Genomic DNA, 22,347 nt, shown 5'->3' with positions numbered 1-22,347 from the left:
TTTCGGATGTTAGCAGTGCCCTATTCCCGCATACATACGACCAACTTTCCACGCGGGCTAATCATAGAGTTAATCAGGAGTATAAAATCGTTATTCAGTTCTGTGAGCTGAAATTAGCCAATACATTCCCTGTATGCTTCGAACGTCATTAAAACGGATTGGGGGATATTTACAACATTTTGCTTTCGCTTTACGCGATCATGTGATGCGTGTACGGTTGCATACCATACTTAAAATACGTTCTGTTCTCATTGCTGGAAGTCAATTGCAAGCTTGTTGTAGACTAGCGTTTCAAAACGTTAGGTACTAAATTATGTTCGTAGTGTTAATCGGTTTGATATTATTATTATTCAACCTGAATGAATCGCTTTCCACAGCGTTGCCATATGTGTTTAGGGAGAACCTATACACAATTAATCCGATTCTACACGCATCAGTGTTGAATTTCCTTTTCATCTTATTCTATTTTGACCATGTTTAGTTTGTGCACTTTTGCTCAGCTTGTGTGAACTAATTTTATTATTACTGGTTCAGGCACTCGTGAATATTTTAACCTTTTGTAAGCAATACTGATATTTACCAATAGGCCTAAACGTTAATTCTTTATTCTATATGTCAAACAACCTAACTACACAACTAAAAAAATGCTAAACAATAATATTAATCACAAAAGCCTAAAATAGCCAATAAAAGTTACCCCCTTACTCGAACGAACATCAAGTTTTCTTGCTCGGTGTCGTACGGCTGCGAGTCTCGACAGTCAACCGAGGATCCATAGATAGGGAGGCTCAGCAATTGAGTTAGTAAAGTAGAAGAAGTTCAGATGAAGATGGGGAAAGAGTCTCTGTAGGCAAGTGGAGGAGAGGCTTGGCAGAGGCAAGAGAAGGAGGGTAGCAGGTGGTGCAGTAAAAGACTGTACAGGCAGGGGAGAAAGAGAAGCTTTACAAGCAGAGGAAAGAGCCTTAGCAGGCAGAGAGGAGAAAGAGAGCCTCAGCAAGCTTTTGGAAAAGAGAGAGACAGAGTCATTGGAGCTGTTATCTTATATAGATATCTCGGTTAGCCTGTAAGAAGGTGTTCAGACACTCAGGTTCTGTTCTTCATGTTGCAGAGGGTTAGCAGTTGACTAGACTTGTCTTAAGTACGTCATGGGAGTTTACTGATTGGAAGTGATAACTAACTCTAATTGTTTTAGTCGTGTCTGGTAGAAGTTTAATTTTTTTAATGGCTGTCCGGCACATCGATTGATGTCTCTTTTCTCATGGGTTACTTCTACTGCAGGTTTTTAATTCGCTGGTAAATGGGCATATGATGACTGTATTTACTACTTGTCTGTTGTCGTCTACTAGGTGTTTTTGTTCATTGCAATATGTATTACATATCTCTTCAGTGTTTAGGCGTTTCTCCATTATGCTACCTGCTTTTGCTAACACTTTCATACAGCAGCATTACAACATCTTTAGACCTTTTTGATTCTCACTTTAGCGAATTCAAACTTCATCATATTATAGTGTAATAAGTTTTTAAAGCTGTCAATTAATGTGAAAATTTGATGGTACTGGTCATACTGTCAATAAATTAACCCAACATGTCAATGTTTCATTTAGTCTAACTTAAGGGAGGGGTAAATATAAAGCCAAATGTAAAATAGCAAGGTGAAGGAAAATTGGTTGAAAAGTTGCAGAAAAAAAACAAAGTGTGAAAAAGCAGAGTTTTAAAACGATTGATAAAAAGTACCTTGACTTGAAAAAAACTTAATTTCTTGACACCATGATTTTTTAATATGCCATCAACCAGTCGTTCCCGCCGCCTATTTGTAATTGTGAAATAGTAATGCCTATTCTAAAAATGAGATTTTGAGCAACAAATTATTATTTAGTGTTTTGAAATCATTCACCTTGATAAAAGGCAAAACATACATCTACATAATGCATTCAGAGCTATTAACTATCATACAAAACATTGTGGTAATTAGATGCCTATGGTAGGTGCTTCAAATAAGGTTGAGTCTTAGGCACGTTACTGTTTGTATTGAAAAAGACTTTTGCTGAAATGAGCACATTGGTGCAAGACGCTGTAATACACTAAAAAATATAGACTCATGCGCTGTATTAACCCTTTCAGTGCCATCCATGTACAAATTTAGCTATCGGCCTAGTGCCAGCCATTTTACCGAAAATTGCTAATATTGCTTCATGATATGTATACAATATTTTTTCAATTTCAAACTCTATCTAGAACATTTTTTGTAGCATATTTTATTTTGCCAACATTTTATCTAACACTGCTATGCAAAAAAAATTTTGTATCCATACTTTGTGCGATGATAAAGCTATGCGAAGCGATCGCTAAGACGGTCCTCCACAATGTTCCTTACTCTTACAAAACTATTGCTTTCACCACTATCAGAGTCACTGCTGCTACTTTAATTATCTGTATAATCACAAAGATCTAAATTGGCTATAACGTGATCAACATAAGTAATTACCTGTTTTCTGACTCGTGCGGTGCTTAGCAAAGCTTACACAAAAATTGTTCGTTTTAGGTAAGTAGTTCTCAAACAAAAGTTTAAAATTGCTTCGTTACTTTAGGCAAATTTTATAGAGATATCTTCGGACAACGTTGTCAATATCATGAATGTCTTAAACCATAACTGTCACGAACAACTTTTATCGTATTTTTTAGGTAAATCAGACACGCTGATTCCGATTTTGTACTCAAAATAAAGATTAGTCCACTAACCTTCAAAGTCATTTAAGCGTTTTTAAAGCATTTCAATATCCGTTTCAAAAACAACACAATCGGCATTACAAGCTCCGCCCATAAATATGTGACGAAACCTAGCTTTTTCAGAAACGGAAGTTGGGAATGTTTAGTCCGATTTAGAATAATAGAGATGGGTGTCTTAAAACCCATTATTATCTAAATCCAGCCTGTAAAATAGTTTCAGTTTTTTATGAAACGGATATAAACTATTTAAAATTGCTCGCAGCTTGTTACATGACGTTTAAATGGGCTGGACGCCGAGAAAAATGAGCTCAAAAAGCGCAGTTTTATCACGAGCTAGCGTTGTTATTGCGCTTTTTAAATATGCAATGCTAAATAGCTTATCTACCTTTCAGAAAAGACTGATATTATTTTTAAGGCTGAATTTAGATATTAATGGATTTTAAAACACCCATCTCTATTATTCTAAATCGGTCTAAACATCCCTACGTAACTTCTGTTCCTAAAAAGCTAGGTTACGTCAAGTATTTATGGGCGGAGCTTGTTATGCCGATCGTGTTGTTTTCGAGACCGATATTAAAACGCTATAAAAAGTTCTTCATTACTCTGAAAGTTAGTGGCCTAATCTTTATTTTGATTACAAAATCGGAATCAGCATGTCTGATTTACCTAGTAAATATGATAAAAGTTGTTCGTGGCAGTTATGGTTTAAAGACCGTGGGTTATGTTGTCAACGAATAATCAAATGAAGTTTACTACGCAATCGCTGGGAAAGTTGCAATTATGCGTCTACGGCACCCGACCATAGAAAACGCATTTATGCGTCTACGGCATCGAAAGGATTAACCGTCAAGCATAAAAGTCATAGTATTGTTTAATCCCTAAATGTATCGCTGATTTTTAGGGCCTTTATGACTAGGCACATTCATTGCATAGAGCATGTTCAAAACAGACTAATTTGTTTATTCCTAATATAAGGCTAAAAATCTTCATTTGCTATAAACTCACATAAATGACTGACCGCTGTAAATGTTTCTTGGTGAACAATTCTAATAAGAACTTTCAGAAAGTCAAAAGCCGTAATAAAACAGTGACATAATATAACATTTCATACATAGTGTTTCAAGAGCTGATTCTATAAATAGTAAAATGCATTTTGAAAGTATTATAATAAGATCGGGGGAATGTACTTTGACAGAGTAGACTAAGGACAACCTTAATCTTTCCAAATTGAGTACACTTAAATTTTTAGTGGATCTGCAAACATGCAAGCTTTCAATACATACAATAATAGTAATATGCTACACTATATTTCTGTAATTCTTCCTATACTAGTATAATCCTTTTTTATTTTATGGTTCTTCGTGACATCAAAGCACTTCTGTATGTCTAAAACTGATTCAAGTCGATGCCTCGAAAAGTTATTTCATGCATGTCTTAGCATATTTCGCTAGATAAATTTAGTAAAGCATTAAAACTTCAATGAAAAACATTGTCATAAATCATTATACATGCTGAAGTACTTCAGTGTTGGGTCTTAAATAACTTACAGAGCCATGTTACTGACGTGTTATCAAAAATGATGTTTGTATGGTTAACAGTTTGTTTTCGGATGAATCTATGACCCTCAGCTGTGAATCCGCATGCTAGCTTTTTGTAACGTTATTCAAAAAGATAACGTTTTCTGGCTAGGTCACATCAGCTTGAATGTCTGACTTTCCTGATATGGATTATGAAAGTTAGTATCAAGATTTTTAAATATTCTTTTTAGTCTCCGCTTGGACTCATGCTAATTACTGCCTATCCTAAGGTATTCGACTCGTGTATTTGGTTGTAAGATCAGTTCTGAGGTGTTCTATATTGTGCTATTCATTCTTTAGCCTTTCGGTATAACTTTGGAATCGCTACATGAAGGCAGTTGTACTTGTGCCAGCATTGAAGCTGTTTGTTTGTGACAGACCTTGCAGAAACTCGCATCATATTCAACACTAGACCTCACTTTTGGCTTTATGAGCATTTGAGCCTGTTGGTAATCTTTTTTCTACACAGAATACTTGTGAATTAGCACGTACACAGTAACACCGATCTAAGCTGAAGCTGTAATTTTCTACTATACCAAAAAGCGCAATTGAACTTGCTTAGTTCAAAATCAAAGTACCGTGCACCCTCAGTGTAGGATTTTGATCCGTTCCAGGGTTGCCATCGTATAGCGAAAAAAATTGTATGTAGTGGTATAGAAACCATGATAATTGTATGATGCAAATATCCCTTGGTAAAAATCATCAAGATTTTATATTTGTATAAGTGCTGTACATATTATAAATTAGTAACAAAGTAGTATATTAGCTTTAGTAACTATAGTTACCTACAGTAACTTTATTGTATTTAGTGGTTATGATCTGCAATAAAATATAACACTATAATCTACCATAGGGAGTTCTTACCTTCAAGACAGACGTACATATAACACGCACCTTGAATTCATCTTAAATAAGGCTTACTAAACAAAGACACACTTGAAGCTAAGTTTTAGTATGTATTTTTAACTATTTTGTACTTAAACTTTTTATCACTAAAATTTTATCACTTATCAGTTTCTGTCTTTGCTTTCAGTATAAGTTTTAGCGGGCCTGTTGTAAACCTTTTTCTACCTAATTTGGCAAAGAAGGCCAAACGATGTTGGCTTTATTATGAAGTGGTTTTTTGTTAACAGGTTACGAGAAGTTGTCTGACCAACAAACCTTCTGTTTGAAGTATCGCAACTCCAACTTTGTTACTGGTTTAAAAGAAAAAATATTATTGTTTTACACATCGTTATCGTGTCTCTTTCAGGTGTTGTGAAAATATTTTCGGCCATAAACATTTCGGGGTCTTTGTTATTTTGTTGAATTCGTATAGTGAAATAAGATTCATATGGCGAGGTAAAAAAATCATCATGTTCCACTTCGTAAGGTGAAAAAATCATATATCAGGGTGATCGTATCCTGAGGGTGTACTGTATGTATATTATTATGCGCCTGCAGCTTCAGTTTTTAATGCAGTCGGATTATGTAAAAGGCTGTTCCCACGGCAGACTCTAAGTATGATGGTGCTACATTAGTGTCTTCTAGAAGCATTAGCCAGTTAGTGAAGGTAAAAAATATATGCACTTAACTTACTATCAATAGACAAAGGCTCTAAAGTTTTAACGCTAGTTTAGTTTAGCACTAATTAATGTTTGCTGCTGAATATTGCGATTTGAAATCAGCCTCTGTCAAGAAAAGGAGCTCTTGCTTGAAAGTAAGGACCTATATATACTGTATATATCAGTGTCTGTCTGTGATTTGGTCTACGATTCGATCTGTCTAGCTACAGGTATTGAAATATTGGAATGAAAAGTTTGCTTCGTACTGGATATGAACTCACAGAGATCGCAACCACATGTTTCTAACCACGAATTTAACCACTGAGCTACACAGTCCTTACAATTCTATCGTCATTATCATATACCGTATACCCTTTTCTCGATTGCAAACGCTAAATGATGTATTAATTGATACATTGCGCCCATGGGTAACAATGCCCTTGACCAACTATTAAACACATTGCTTTTCTGTCTTCACCATACGAATCAACAATGATTTCTCTCGAAATTAAAATTTGGCGTTTTTTGTACAGATTACGACGAAATAACAAAAATGTTGGTATGCTATTTTGCTGTTATCTCAGTTCAGCGTTAATTTTCATGGTTAAAACTGATTAGCTAACAGATAAGTAATAACATTTTAGTTGAAGGTTTGAAGTTTATTAAAGTACATACTAAAACTCTCTTTAGGTATGTGTTTAGTAAGCTAGATTCATTTAAGTTAGATTCATCGTTTATGTTGCACGTCTGTCTCGAAGGTAAGAACTCTGCGTGTAGTACATTGTAATGTCACATTTTTTTGCAGATGATAGCCACAAACTGCACCAAAGTTATTGTAGGTAACTATAGTCATTACGGTTAACATTGTTAACGTATCTGATATTTAATGTCAACACTAAAACGAAATAAAATCATATAGTTGTATACCAAATAATTTTCTGTTGTAATCATAGTAAAACAGACTATATTTAGACATTAATTGCTAATGATTTTACATTTACATTTTAATACCTTTACAGTTTTATTTTTCCTTCTAAATTATTTCAACAAAACATTTCATTTATTATAGGAAGTTTAAAAGTTAATTGTTTGAAGAAGTTGAAAAACTTGTTTTATTTTTTTTTCTCAATTCATTTGAACTGCACAAAAACACTTTTCTCATGATGTGAAGTTTAACAGTTAGAATGGTAAATGGTGTATATATATAATGAAAATAAATTTGTGTTTGAAGACTTTTTTATTATATGGCAACGCTGGGCCTTCATTAGTAGTTCCATATTAACAACTATGCTTAGTATAAAATTCCAATCTGGTTCTGACAAAGGGCATGGCACTGACAAATATACTAAGAAGTTTTAACTAATTGCATTGTAGCAATAGATGTCTAAAGCTGGATGCGTGATATCAGAATCTCATTGATGTGCCACCTATCGTATCTTTTCTTTAGAACAGTTTAGATTTATATGGTATAGAGCACTTCAACCCAGCCTCACAACTGACATGGTCATGTTTAGTTGCACAAGTTGGGAGCAAATGAAGTACTCTGAAAAGTATCCAATTGTAGTGAAACAGATTATTTTGAGGCAAACCTTGCATTTGCTAAAAATAATTGTGCGTCATCCAACAGTGCTTTAATTTAGGCCAAAAAATGGGAATAAAATTAGTGTTAAGTATATATAAGATAATGCGTTAATGAAAGCAATGCAAATAGATAATGCGATTATGGTTACAACTCCTGCAACAAGGTGCTTTTTTGAATTATTCTTGTTGAAGTTTCTGGCTAGTCGCCGCATTCTTGAACATCTTTAATGTATTGCAAAGGTGATAGCTCTATTAATGTATTGCGAAGGTGATAGCTCTATTAATGTATTGCGAAGGTGATAGCTCTATTAATGTATTGCAAAGGTGATAGCTCTATTCTAAGCTGTTGTGGGTGGCAGTTTGTAGCAGCATTTTTGACTTCAAACTCTATAATGTTTTAGACGTTTTCATTTTAATCTTTCAGATGTCCAACAGCTCGTGTTAAAAAAGGGCTAGTTTATGGTAGCATTCACGATTTTAATAATCCTTTAGAAGCACATGTGGAACCATTTTTACCAAACTGCATTTCTAAACTTGGATAATGTAGATTATCCAGTCATACCTCGACATACGAGCTAAATGCGTTCTGGGACTGAGCTCGCATGTCAATTTGCACGTGTCTCAAGTCACTACTTCTTAGTATATAAAATAACCAAATACAAGCTAATCCATTACCATACTATAAAAAACACATAAAGCATGATATTGCCTTAAAAATATATATATATATATAGTACTTTATTGGCGATTATGCGTTTTTAATTGTTTTAATTCAGTACCCACCCTAACAAAATAACAAATACCTATTTAGTTGTTAAAATCTGCTGCAATAAAATGTAACATTACTATGTACACTACTGTAAGTTTTTACCTTCGAGACAGACGTAGTAACCAACTGCAGTCCGAGAAAGACTTGACAGCAACGCATTCGATACACAAAACTTTTGTGACGCTGTGTAACAGGAACTCTGAGTTTAACTTAAATGAGTTTAACTTACTAAACACATTCTTAGAGCTAAGTTTTAATCTAATACTAGACTTACTTTAGTTTTATCATTTTACCTTTTTATTATTTGTTTCTGGTTTAACGCTTTTTGTCTCGTGTTCACTATAACCTTTAGCTGACCTTTTAAAAATGCTTTTCAAACTAATTTGAGAAGACCGAGCAATGCTGTTCCCAAAAGCGGCCTCTCGCATACTTGGCCATATAGTGACCTTTGAGGACCGGCTCGTATCTTAAAGATTACTCGTATCTCAAGGAAGAAACTTGCTTGAAATACTGCTCATATCTTGATTTTCTCGCATATAGGGGCACTCATATGTCGAGGTGTGACTGTATCTGTTTACAACTTGTCCATTATCTCCAAGTTCTTGCTATGCTGCAGCATATTTGATGTCTTATTATTTTTGCATTGTACTGTGTTAAATGCAGTAGTCGATGTAGATCTAGCCCTTAAACAATCAGACTTTACACAATCATTTCAACCTAGCACATCCATAACACATTTCAACAATCTCTGCATTTGCTTGTTGTACTTCAACTCTTTGGGAGCTTAAAAACTTTTAAAAACACTTGCCTTTGCACACAAGCTCGCCCGATAAATTATAAAAATTATCAATACAATTGAAAATAGTATCATTACAATTGATTATCAAAACAATCAAAAATTTACTATAATAGTAGTTGACAGGCGATATTTCATTATGGACATCCTTCTAAGAGGTTTTGGTTGTTGCTCATTGGTAGAGCTCACATTCTCACAACCTTATCCACAGATACTAAACAAGTTTCTCAAGGAATTTCACAAACTCTATTTGCAGAGTTTTACATCATTAGGATTGCAGCATTGATCTGTTCCACAAATCAATCATTTTCAAATTAATTAAAGCCATATATTGCACACGTCTTAATTCAGTTATGATTAAACATATAATATTCACAGTCTGAATTCTACATTTTAATATAGATCATGTAGGTTGTTGCGCTCTCACATATTCAAAGTGAACGTATTTCTTTTTATTTATTTTGTGTCTAAATTCAAGCCAACCTTGTAAAAGTAAAATATACAGATGTTTATGTTTGGTAAAAAGATTCAAGATGTAAAATGTTTTCCTAAGTAAACAAAAGCTTACTAATGTGCAAGTAAAATAACAACTTCAAGTGCTGATACACTGTTTGTGTTTATTAGGCAGCTGGCAACAATGTCTAAATGAACAAAGTATTCCCTTTTTTGCTGTCGTGACTGAATTTTAACGAGTCAGCACGTTAGTTTGATGGATATCGAGTCAGATCTGTAATTGCGCTGGTGTCATAGCAGGTACTTGAAGATTGGTAGCTCATCATGAAGGATTCTCAAGGAGCTGTTCAGGTCCACCAGCAGGTGCGTCTATCTATGTCTCGATACAGCCTGTTGCTTTTGAATTCTTCATCTGTCTATCCAAATTTGTTAACATAAAGTGTAGCTTGTTAGGAATTTGATTATTTACCCTTCGTTGAAGGCTATTTAGGAATTACATGATGCGCTAGTACTGTTGCAATGAAATGATTAAAAATGCTGATACCTAGAAATACTTTTAGCAGTGTTTCTCTCTTAAAACAATTATGTAGGAAATGTGTATGATATCGCACAATGTACATTTCACCCCTGCAAATCAAAGTGCAATTTCTTTAGAGTGTTTTTTATTGTTTGTAGGAACAACGGTTGACTGAGTATATGAAAAAGCTGATCATGTAAGTTCTGTTGACTCTTCCTCATCATTGAGGAATTTGATGTTTGTACATAGTTTACTGTGTATTTCCCTATGAGCGTTAGGGAGCACCTGTTCTAATGCAGAGTGGGGACAAAATGTTATGAAACGGCCTTATTTTTAGAACCATCTCAATTATTTTACTATTTATAACCAAAATATTTGTTAGCAACCTCAATAGGTTAATCTGCTGTTTTGTGCAACAGGCACACATGTGGCATTTTTCCCCTCCGTATTGATGTGGGGGCGTATGACATATTTTTGTATACATACACATATTTTACTGCAGTTTCATGAAGCACTAGAAAATGTTGAGAAGTTCATGAACTCATCATTTCACTTAGCGGCTCAAAAAAGTTATTATAATGTTTGGGGTTTCAATACGATTTGTCATAGCGTGATAATGTAAAAAAATTGGAAACAAGTTGGCAACATTATTTTTATTCTCATCAGCCACCATAAACTGTTATCTGTCTGTACCTTTCTATTATCTGTTATTTCAATTAAGTGTCCAAAGGTACAGTGTTAAAGGCCAAAAATGTATCTACCTATATAATAAAATGGCAATTTTAAGCCTTGGACTCAATTTTACCTGTAAAAATAAGATGTTGCTGGTAGCTATTGTAAATTCTGCGCTTTGTCGAAATAATTATTTCGTTGCATATTATCATATTATAGGCAGGAGCAGGATTTACTAGGTATAGCTATTACAGATCGGGATGGAGTGCCTATTGCTCAAGGTAAGTTATAATTTGAATGTGTGGAATGGAAAGCTGTGTCCCTATCTAAGTTTTGCTATCACTTGTACAGTAGACGCACCTATAATGTATACCTCTTATAATATAAATTCCAGATAACGCAAAAAATCGTGTGAAGTTTTAGTTTCGTACTAGGTAAAAAATTCCATATAACGTCGAGTGGGGCAAGTTTTCAAATTCGGTTTGAATGTTAATTTATCTCGTCGCACTTGCAAAAGAAAAACCGCCGCCTTTATAGTGTTATATCTATTATATATAACTTTTGCAACATTCTAGTTCATCGTAATAGATCGTTAAATGTGTCAACAAAAAGGAGAATAGGATATCTGCGCAATTGTTCATAAATACAAAGGTAAGCGATTGGTGCAGGTGTTACGGCGTCGGTCTACCAATCTGAATGTCATGAGTTGGAGTATCATCAAACGTTATCTCTTATCTTAACATTGACCCCTGGATACTGATAGAAGACGAACACGTAGAATTGCTTTTTATAGTAAAAAATTAATATTTTGTTGTTTTGCCTTATTGTAGTCGTACAAAATATTTGTTATTAGTTTTACTTTGCAGAATAGACTGCTGTTTAGAACAAATAAGAAAATCGTTGTAAATGAACTTCGAAAATGTGCAGTATCCATCAACTTGTTGTAAAATTACCTCAATCATGGTCTATAAAACCAGTGAGATTGATCATAAAAAGGAGAAAAGTTGTCTGTGCAAACTAATAATACTGCAGTTACGGTACAGCCCACAAATTAAAAAAGTTACCGTAAGTCAAGCTTTTCCTTTTTGCATGACCAAAAGGGAAGAGTTTGGAAAGATCTTGGAATGGATTAGGCAATTAACATGTATTTTACTGTTCTTATAACGTAAATTTCCTATGACGTAAACGTTCCTTGGAATGGATTATTTATGTTGTAGGCGCACCTACTGTCACTTTAAAGCTACTCATAGATATAGTTATGTGATCTTGTTGCAGAGTAAACTAAGAGCTAGTCATAGACATAGATATGTGATCTTGTTGCAGAGTAAACTAAAAGCTGGACATGATATGTAATTTGGTTGCAGAGTGGTCGCGGAGCGCAAAAAATCTTTCCAAAAGTTTTGCCAAGCACAGTCAGATAGCGAGTGCCTTCAGTAACATGAGTGATCAGGCAAACAAACTCGGCATTGGTGCCAGTGATACATTCATAGCCTCTTATCAACATTATCAGGTTAGTCTCATTGCTTGTAAGGAGTTATCCTCTCCTTTGTAGTTCCAAAGCAGTTGAAATATGTGTGGGAGAATACAATTCCATGTGTGTATTGTATTTAGATATGGACAAAACTGATAGATACAGAAGAATACATAATGTAGTTTTTATAAACAGAAAATTTACAGGAAGTTAATGATCTGTAATAGCCTGAGGAGTATTATTAGCGCGTGATTCCTGACTTTTCAGATGTATTCATAAATGTAGTCATGTCACCATTTTTGCTGCTCAATTTTTCTAAAATTGTTGTCTGACATCTTGTTTGCGAAAGCTTGAAGTGCTATAAAGTATTGTTGTTGTGTTGCTGACCCACATTAGCCATCTCTCCAACCAGATGCTCTGCTTTTTTCCAGGTCATACAGTTCAATGAGTTACCACTGCATCAGTGTGTAGTAACTCTTTTTGCTACAGCCGATGCAAATATAGGTCAGTATATCATTTGCCTACGGACAACTAGCCTCTATAGGTGCATATAAAGCTTTGATTCAGAGCATCGAGGAATTGAATCCAGTACCTTTTACTATTGATGATATTATTACCAGTTGTGCCATGAAGTCATATAGATGGTTGACTATCTTGAATAATGTTACTTTAGTGTTTTGTGGTTAACGCTTGCGCAGTTACATGCGTTAGCATTACAAATTTTTTATAGAGGAATCTTCATGTAGTAGAGATAATTAGAATTTTATGTTTTTTGTTACATCGTATAGGGTAATATCTTTTTTTTTGTTTAGCTCGGCCTTTCAATGAGCTTTGTTCAAATAGAGCACTTGGTGACTCCAACATACCATCACAGTTCATGTTTGTCAAATATGGGAATGAAGCCAGACATTTCAGCTTGCAACGTTTGCTTTTTATGCCAATTTTTCCAGACAGGTTTGTCAATTTTGTAAGGAACAGTTACCAAACCAAGCTATAATTTAATGCAGTTTGGTGTTTGTTATAAAACTCGTGCATTGTAAGCTATAAATCGCTCAATGACCTGTTATTTTCATCTTTTCTGCTGCAGGTGAGCTCATCAATAGCAGGGATTTATGGCGAACAATAACTCGTCATATAGATAAGGAAGTACTGAGAGATTCACGAAATCCTGGCATGATATGAGTTGAAGACTCATCCATGTACTATAAATATGACTGGCAGATTAGCTTGTGCTCCTTCAAAACATTTTCTATGCATTCGTCTGTCTGTAGTTAAATTGCTCAACACAAGTGCATGCGGTTTGTTCACAAAACTTTTTGAAGGTTTTCTGGCAGACTCAAATGATAGACAAGATTAGTTTGCTCAGAAAACAAGTGAATAGAGCTAAACATTCATAGAAGTTTCGATACAAACTGAAGGGACTCTAGAAAAGATATCTTTATTGACACAACTTTGTTCAGATGAAATAGCTTAGGATTCTTACATCGCCGTGTCACTAATTCTTGTATGACTTTTTAAGTGTTATTATTGCGCAACCAGCTTGTGAGTTCATGACAGAATATAATAAACCTCTGTTAGTGAGGACTTGAGGAATATGCAACATCCAGTATGATCCACGTTGACACCCTTTATTTTTACTATATATATATATATATATGTGAATATGTCTGTGTAAATGTTTAACTGACCAGAAACTTAGTGCTCTGTAGACTCTAAAGCCAGCCATCTTTTCACCAAATAGAATTTCTACATTGCCGATTGGCATCACATAATATGATGAAAAAATTGAGTCTTTTTTCCAAGCAGCTTGATTTTAATAATTTTCTTCATAATGTCACCTAAAATGCTACAAAGACACCATTTAAATATTTCAGATATTCTAGCGTGTTTGTTAGCAGCTTTATACCAAGGCCTGATTTCCTATGCTGAAGGGTTGCTGTCAAACAAAACTCCAGTTACCTATTTGAGATGTTGACATACCTTATATTTGTTCAACTCATTGAGTTCACAAGCTTCAGATATTTCCCCTTTACTAGTACATGTATATATCAATCCAAGTTGTAAACTTTGGAAATTGTCTGGTGAAGATTTTAACTAATTATTTTATTGATGTACTAGAATTTTAATTGAAATTTATCGATGCAAAATAGATTTTAGTTTAATTAATGCTAAATTTGCATATCGTAATATCGTTGGTGTTTCATTTTAGTATATTCAGTCTTTCTAAGAGCATTTTTAACTATCTTTACTTTCTTCAATTAAGATTCGGTGTTGTATTGCAATGAGTACCTAAATGTTAATGGATGAACAGGAATCATGAATTATGTGGTAAACTGAATGAATTGCTAAGTACACTGATAGTTTAGGCGCTAAGTAAATTTTAGCACCTAAACTATCCCTGTAGGTTATGTCTACCTTAGTTGCATTAGTACTATCATACACTGTTCTAGCAGTGTCCATCTTTGTGTGAGTGCCATTTTATGCAAGACTGCAGCAACATGGCTCCCAGAATTTACTTCAGCGTTTGTACAAGTGTTACGAGTAGGCGGTAGCCTCAATAGTTTGTTGTACCTCCATTGGTGATTTCATCTGGTTTAACATCTGATATAGCATGTAAATTTTATGTACCCTTGTACTGCTCGTTTTTATAGATTTTCAAATATCATCTAACTTTCTTGTTGTCATACATTTACTCCTTCCACCTAAAACTATGTGACTATCATTTGATCGTAACTGCACAAAGCTGTTTACCAAGGTACTAAAACACCTCCATCTCCCTCTAAATCAACAGATGTAAGAGATAGCTGAGGCTTATTGTGTACATAGGATGCTGCATTAATCACAATAGCATCTGTAAAATTTAACAAGAAAACAATTTTCAACAACTCCGGGGTCCATGCTCATACATCATCAAGCTTAATATGTTGTACGGCTTAGCCAGCATCACAGTTTAGAACTTAACAGTTTGGAAAAATAATCAGATCTAAATTATGTTCTGTCAAGGAAAAAAATTCAATCAATAACTAAACACGACAGCTTGTAAAAATGGTACAAATGCTGGGCACAAGTACTTTTTGGCCAACGAGTTCAGACTCGCCCCTTTTCGTTCGAGTTTTTAGTGTATCGGGTAGCTAGTAGTGCTTGGCAGGAGTACTTAATGGCCAACGGCTTTTCAGGTATCAGGTTTGTTGATACGGATTTCATGTCTGAAATTTCTAAACATCGAGCGTATCTTAAAATTTACAGTACAATTACAATTCTATTCAATTTGCTTACTATTTTTCACTATTTTCTATCGACCGATATTCATGCTCGCAACGTTAACAGGCGGGTTGTTAAAAAAGTGCTCACAGCGCAGAGTGTAATAGACCGAGTTTTTGTCCACTCTACTCGACAGATTTATGGACCAAAACTCGCACTCGCAAGTCAAAACCCAAACCCAAAAGATCAAAATACTAAAAATTTCTATTACTCAAGACTTGATAGAAGATAAACCCGCGAGTTCAACAGGTTTTACTACCCGTACCCAATTTGTACTACAAACAGCGCAGTGTTGTTATAAGACAGATTAAAAGAGTTGGAAGTTTGCGAAGTTCCATTTTTTGTGCCGGCCTTGTTATACATGTGGACAAACCAGTTTCTAGCAAACAAGTCAAAACCATCCTTATAAATCAGATTACTGTGATAATAATCAGTTGGACATCTTTTTACACTTACCAAGTTTCATGCATCTGCCTATCTGAGTCTCAGCTAAGATCACTGTTTGTTAAACTTCCTATGATATATTTGAACTGTCATCTGAATCTCCAAATTTTGTCACAGGAAGTGCTACATTTAGAGTCATGTGCTGAAGTTGGCTAATGTGAAATTGTATAAAAAATTTTGTGTATACAATTTCACATTAACCAATCATATCGTCATATCTGTACCTCAAGAAGACAAATATTAAAGGCATGTATAATAATTGTAGTTGCTTTCAATAATTGTCTTGAGGTACAGATGTGACGATGTGATTTATATTTCATTATTGTTGCTATCTTTTTTGACATCTAACAGCATCGATTTAGCAAGTATCTAAATAATATAATTCAATATACACAAGTACACGTAAGTCACCATTCATCGTATAGCCTGGCAATGTCTTGTTAAAAATATTTAGTTTTGTATTTCCGGTATTGCTTTAAGGGTAATTTTGACTACATATATTTATTAGCTTTAAGGTATAACCACCAGCATTCCATGGTGGATGGCCAAACCCTTCAAAAATCTATTAGGTTTAATATTTGCATTCCCTTGAATATCGACTCTATAACTGGGCAATACTCGGCCAAGTTTGTGAGTTACTCTTGTGACCTTGTCTAGTATTGCTTGAGAGTCACCATCTATTACTGTAGTTGTTAGGTTATAAGTACATCTAAAAATGTCATGCCCTGTTTATTAGCGGGGAAAACCCTAAATGTTACAATTACTATCACGAGTTAACTAGTATTCTATGTTCTTGTTTGCTTCACACTGGCCTGAGTGACTCCTTTGGTTCACTGTCAATGTACATAACTAGAGATTGCACCAATAGTTGGTCCTTCCATTTGCATGGAAGCTGACAATTTGAATCTATTATATGAACAGCTACAAATGCACTGTGGCATCAAAAGCTTTTATAACAATGTGGATGTAGCAATAATAGTAGAGCAGGAGGGCATCAAAAAGCTGTCAAAAAAGTGATTTATTCCTTTTGAAAGTGGGCTATGTAATAAGAGTGGCATCTAGATCAGAATTTTGAACTGATTTCAAATATCTGGTTTCTACACCTCTCAGATTGTTCATTTTTGAGCAATATAATTAATATATTATTTTAATTAAATAAATGGCTGTAGTGTTTTATGTGCTTCTACCAGCAATGTGATAATGAAAATGGCATATAAATACTAAATAATTAGCAATAACCTAAGTTGGAATCAATTCTGATAACACTAAAATATTTATTATTCAAATATTTGAATAGTATTATAATTGTATTATATAATATTATGTGATCTCAGTTTGGTTGGTTGATATTGTGGCAGCTTTAAAGTTTGTCCTTGTTATTCCGCAACTCCTATATCATTACAGATCTGCAAAACAGAATGAAAAGTATTTTTAAAGACAGACCATGCGTATATAATATTTTAGTATACATATATTCATCATTAATGCTCATTATGTTGAACCGTATACTTTATTATGCAAGTGAAATTGCAATTAGTCAGTCTTCATACGGTATAACACATACGTATTCTAATCAAACATGAAGCACACCTCTGGTTACAATTCCACTCAAATACTAACCTTCTAATTCACAGTCATCTGAGTCTTCTAAAACACAACTTTCATTTCCATCTTCTGTATTTCTATTGCTACAGCAGCTGCATCTGCACGTGTCCATACATTTGAGATCTGTATTGTTGCACTGACAGCGACTAGACTGGCACCCAGTTCTGCATCGACAAAACATGTTATGAGCACATCAGGAAGTGCTGGTTGTTGTGTCATCCATCTAGCTTTAAGCTCTCCACCTTCCATAAAGCATCCATGTTGCTGAGGGATGGAGCATTGATGATGATTTGCTTGGCTCTTCTTCATATTGCGGCCTGATAGGCAGCCCTAGATATATGGAGATTTAACTCATCTAGTGTGGGTGGTAGATTTGATTGCGATGTGCGAGACGGTCAGCAGAAGATCTTATACAGTGCTTCATTGATGGAATTTGTCTCTTCACCATATAATCTGCATATGAATGTCTCAATATATTCTCTTACTGCACCATCAACTTCAAAATCTGTTCCTAATGATTTCAGTATGTTACAGAATTCAGGAATGTTCTTTAGCAGCTTGAAGAAAGTTATCTTCCCTTTGGAATAGAATGCGCTTACACTGTCGAATCCACCTAGAGCATGGAACCCGAGCTGTGCTTTCCATCGTTCGGGTGTGAGGTCAGTAGACAGACAGCCTATGGTTACATATCTCAACTGCTCCTTACCACAGCAGTAAATGAGTTTTTGTGATGGCAACTCATCCACTAGAGATAGACAGCTTAGGAAAACATCTGTGTCCTGGCACTTGACTAGAACTTTTGAGCTGGATTTGTCTTCCATTATCTTTGCGATATGTGATAACATGCACGTATCTGCCTCCTCGTGGTCTGATGTCAAACTATCCATTTAGCTTACAGCAATTGATCCATCAAGGTCATAGCTGATCATGTGGTATTCTTGAGAAAAAGGTGTTACAAGATCTAGTTTTTGTTTCACAGTTGACTTGCTCCACGTATGCTTCCAAAGATTTCAGATCGGGACAGACACTAGGGCAGTCTTGTTTGAGCCATCTGCTAAAAATTCAGACCATTTTGGCACTGATTAGTTTGGACTAAACACAGCAACCTTCTGCCTTCCTTTCACACTTCTACGACTTCTCTCACCTCAATAAATGCTGATATCAGGGTATGTGTCACAAAAAAAATCCACACGGCATGTTTGATACACGCTTCCAATATTAACTATCCGTTGCAAAAGCTGACTTGCAACCATTCCAAAAGTTGGAGGAGCTTTCAGGGTCTGAATTTCAGCCATAGCAACAACCACAACAGCGTCAAAGACTGGTGGCTGATCCTGATTAACATAGATTGATGGTTGACCATCAGCATCTTTCTCAACAGCAGCCATCAGAGTTGATTCAGCAGTCTTCAATATAGAGCCATCAGAGTTAGCCAGGGACCAGCTGATGTTGAAAAAAGAAAATGATAACACTTCTCAAATCCAAGTTACGCTGTTGGCTGATCACTAGCAAGTTCTCAAACAGTCTGTGCGAACATTCTAGGACTTTTTCTTTTGATTTCTTCTTAGCTGATGGTAATGTGGTGAAGGTTTTGAGCTTGTTTGACTTGATAAATGCATTGAAATCCATTTCTTGGGTGCTTAACCTCTTCTGTACAAATTCTGAAAGCTGTTTCTCTCATATCACATTTGCTATTTCAAGATCCTGCTTCACTTCAATGGAGGCTTTGTGGTTTGAAACGCAAACGAGTTCTTGCTGTTATGAGTCTTTCATGACTTCCCTCATTTCCTCATCAGCCTTCCATGTCTTTTCACGCATCTCATAAGTTGCTGTATCCGAATCACCAAGCACTAGCATTTTCTTTATGTCTGTATGTACAGCTGTTTGTTTCGAGTGAGATAAAGTCCATCGCTGAGAGGCCGATGACTTCCTGGTAAACCCTATGATTCCATCGTGAGACTGTGAGTCTATTCTAACTGCTTGCTCAATAGATTGATCACAAGCGATAGAGCTGAATGGACAGTGATGTCGTGATTGATAAGTAAAATACCCCTTCTTCATTAGAGCCTCATACACCTTGCTATGCGATACTTTCAGATTAGTCATCTCAGCATAGTACAGCATGTCATATCTAGCGTAGTTTGTGTGGTCATATGCAAAAAACTAAGGAAGGATTATACATGTAATTTATTTATACATTTCTGTCCAAATTGTAGGCTATAACACATCATGTAAACTGCAAAGAGTTAGTTTTGCTGCCCCCAAAAAGTGCAGACAAGAATGAAAATGTTTTCTTTGTCTCACACCCAAGTACCATCATCATGGAGTAATCATCATGAATTTGTAAAGTTATAAATATCTAGTCTCACCTCTTCTGATGTATCACATTCTTTCTGTCTCCTCTCATGTGTTTTCTCAGTTCTTTGCATAGCAAGTCTGTTACAATACTTTTTATAACAGGCATAATGACATAACAAGTCTGAACTCTTATTAAAGTTCTCAATGCTTAGCACTTTTTGAGCAATTTAACATGGAATGCTCTTTTCTTCCAATATCAACCATCTGCTTGAATAGTGTTTGGCTGTCGCATATTGAAGTTTAGTCTCTCTGACTAGGGTTTCATTCACAGACTGATCAAGACAGTGAAACAAGCAGTCTTGCTGCATCCTTGGCAGGGATTAAAAAATGCTGAGAGTTGACTCACCAAATCTCAAATAAAAACATTTATTAGTTTTCGAGATTATAAAATAGTTTTCTTTGACTGATATGTAAGGTTTTCCAAGCGAAATTGGAGTTGCCCCCTCCCAATTCAAAAGTGCTCTTCAGCTCAAAAATGTGCAAACACATTGGTGTAGAAACATTATAATTGAATTCAGCATAAATTTCTAGCTATGAAACATATTTGTATGAATAGCCCACTCTCCAAAGGAAAAGGCTGAAAGATAAGTTTATCTTCCTGCTCTACTATAAAGGTTGTGTGACCATAACTGGACTATTACATAATTTATCACACAGAACTGGATGGCTACTTGCTTAGGTATTTAAGATTTGTCTTCTCTAGGTAGTACATTGCATAACTCTCAATTTTCAAGCTGACAACGTTATTTGCCTGAGTAGTTTTGATTTACGTTCAAGTCTGCAACCCAAAGATAAATTAACTTTATAACAAAATAGATAGTTCTTAATGAATTAAAGGTAATCTTGTTGCAAAATTTTAAAAATGTATGAAGTTGGGTTAGAGGCAGAATAATCCGCTTTTTTAATAATATAAAGAAGCTCTGGGTAAAAAATGACTAATTGTAACATCAGTTACTAAGTTGCTTTGGTGTCATTTGAATTTACAGTTTTGTAGGTATACCGATTTTTGCGTTATTTAAAAAGCAGTATGCACATGATGTAATTATTTTGCCTTAAGTGAGTTGTCTCCACCTATTATTCCCACCTATATGAAAGATTTTTATGTAACACAAACAAACACCTTTTGGATTTGCAAGTGTTAAGTATTATTTATGAGTAAACCTTCAAACTCGATTCCAAAAAGTTGAAAGAATTATTCCTAAACTATTATCCAATAAAAAATGGGTCATTTTTGTTTTCTTTCAAAAACAATACTTGAACAAATATGATTAAAACAAACTCTTGACGAAAACTACATCAAAATCTGCCAATGTTTAAATGTGTTACAAAAGCAATTACATTTTCATATGAAGTTTGCTGATACCTTGGTAGCATATTTGGCATTAACTGCATAAATGTCGTGAATGTAATCCTAGCGGTTTTATTGACAAAGTGCGTTTATTGTTCCAGTCATCTCTGTCTAACTTCATCAATCTGCATGTTTGTAACACTTGCTGCTAATTAGCTCATTAGCTGTTTATATGTCACTCATTGTGTCCCCTGCTCATGTTTCCAAAGCAAAGCGTGACAGTCTCCCTCTTGGCTCTATGTCAGCGCATGCTGTCTGTATCACAGAGATGCTCTACGCGAGACCTCATCTAAGCTGTCATTTCCTTTGATGTTTAAATAGTGATTATCTTCTGCGAGTCATTGAAATAAAATTAAGAGCATCCTGTTTAGCTTTGCTATTCTAGCTTGTGAATCCTAGTTTTGGTCAAAAGGGAATATAGTTGACCTGTTTTTATTTCCATTATTAAGAAGCCCAGTTTTTGATGACTGATGTTTGTTCATACTGAACCATTCATTAATAACGGCTTTATTCAAATTTATTTTAAAATTAAATTTATAAATTTTAAGATTTTAAATTAGAATTGTATTTATAAATTGAAGTTTATTTATAAAAACCGAAGTGACTATAGATAAACTACTGATCTTTGTAGTTTGATTTGGACTAAGTTTCCAATGCACTACTTTACGCTTGGTGTTGTTTTAACCCACATTTTCTTTAATCCTACCGTTTATTGATTTTATCTGCAGATGTTCCAAATGCACTTGGCATAAACGGCAGTTGTATTTGTGTACTCAAGTGTTCACAATAGAGATTTTAGTTTATTATTGTTTTCTCGCGAGTGAATTACTGGCCACCATCTGCACTAACTAATAGCAGATGCTATACCACCAACTAAAGTTATAAAATACTGAATATGTACTTTTTAAAGTTGTCACTAAGTTGTAGCATTGTTTGGGATGAGATTTTAGCTGCAATATATGGGAACCAATGAATGAAGGGTGACTAGCTCTGCAGTGAATATGTTCATAAAATCATTGGTTTGAGCAGACATTTGAAGTAAACAGAATTCTATTGACTAGACTTTCTCACTCAAACTGCTGAGCTCTTATACTCTTATGTGATAGTCTGTACAGGAAATGATGTAATATTGCTACCATATAATACAAGAGGTCAAGCTCGTGTTTTGTTCTGTAAATTGGCTGCATTATTTTCAAATAGGAACAACTAATGTAATTATTGAAT

General features: G+C 34.9%; 1 protein-coding gene across 3 annotated transcripts; it reads left to right on the top strand.

The window, feature by feature from the left end:
• The first annotated feature begins 160 nt into the window (after positions 1–160).
• On the top strand, positions 161–13,765 carry LOC137393745 (ragulator complex protein LAMTOR3 homolog). Of its 3 annotated transcripts, none has more exons than XM_068080429.1 (7): positions 161–298; positions 9,745–9,810; positions 10,123–10,160; positions 10,856–10,917; positions 12,001–12,146; positions 12,539–12,611; positions 13,195–13,765. In XM_068080429.1, the coding sequence occupies exons 2-7, from the start codon at positions 9,772–9,774 to the stop codon at positions 13,287–13,289; spliced, it is 453 nt and encodes a 150-aa protein (XP_067936530.1). In that variant the 5' UTR covers positions 161–298; positions 9,745–9,771; the 3' UTR covers positions 13,290–13,765. The 3 variants fall into 3 exon arrangements, with proteins under 3 accessions (XP_067936530.1, XP_067936531.1, XP_067936532.1); XM_068080430.1 differs by having other exon boundaries at positions 163–298; positions 9,748–9,810; XM_068080431.1 differs by having other exon boundaries at positions 226–303.
• The last annotated feature ends 8,582 nt before the right edge of the window (positions 13,766–22,347 follow it).

The sequence above is a fragment of the Watersipora subatra genome, chromosome 4 (genome assembly GCF_963576615.1).
Source record: "Watersipora subatra chromosome 4, tzWatSuba1.1, whole genome shotgun sequence".
Classification (NCBI taxonomy): Eukaryota; Metazoa; Bryozoa; class Gymnolaemata; order Cheilostomatida; family Watersiporidae; genus Watersipora; species Watersipora subatra.
The sequence above is the reverse complement of the archived record's forward strand: the minus strand, read 5'-3'. Positions and strand labels throughout refer to the sequence as shown.

Bases quoted from the DNA above. Each gene is read 5' to 3' on its own strand.
- LOC137393745 (XM_068080429.1), top strand. From the start codon at position 9,772: ATGAAGGATTCTCAAGGAGCTGTTCAGGTCCACCAGCAG. The intron at 10,918-12,000 runs GTAAGTTATAAT...ATTTGGTTGCAG, and splicing joins TGGAGTGCCTATTGCTCAAG to AGTGGTCGCGGAGCGCAAAA. The intron at 12,612-13,194 runs GTCAGTATATCA...TTTCTGCTGCAG, and splicing joins TACAGCCGATGCAAATATAG to GTGAGCTCATCAATAGCAGG.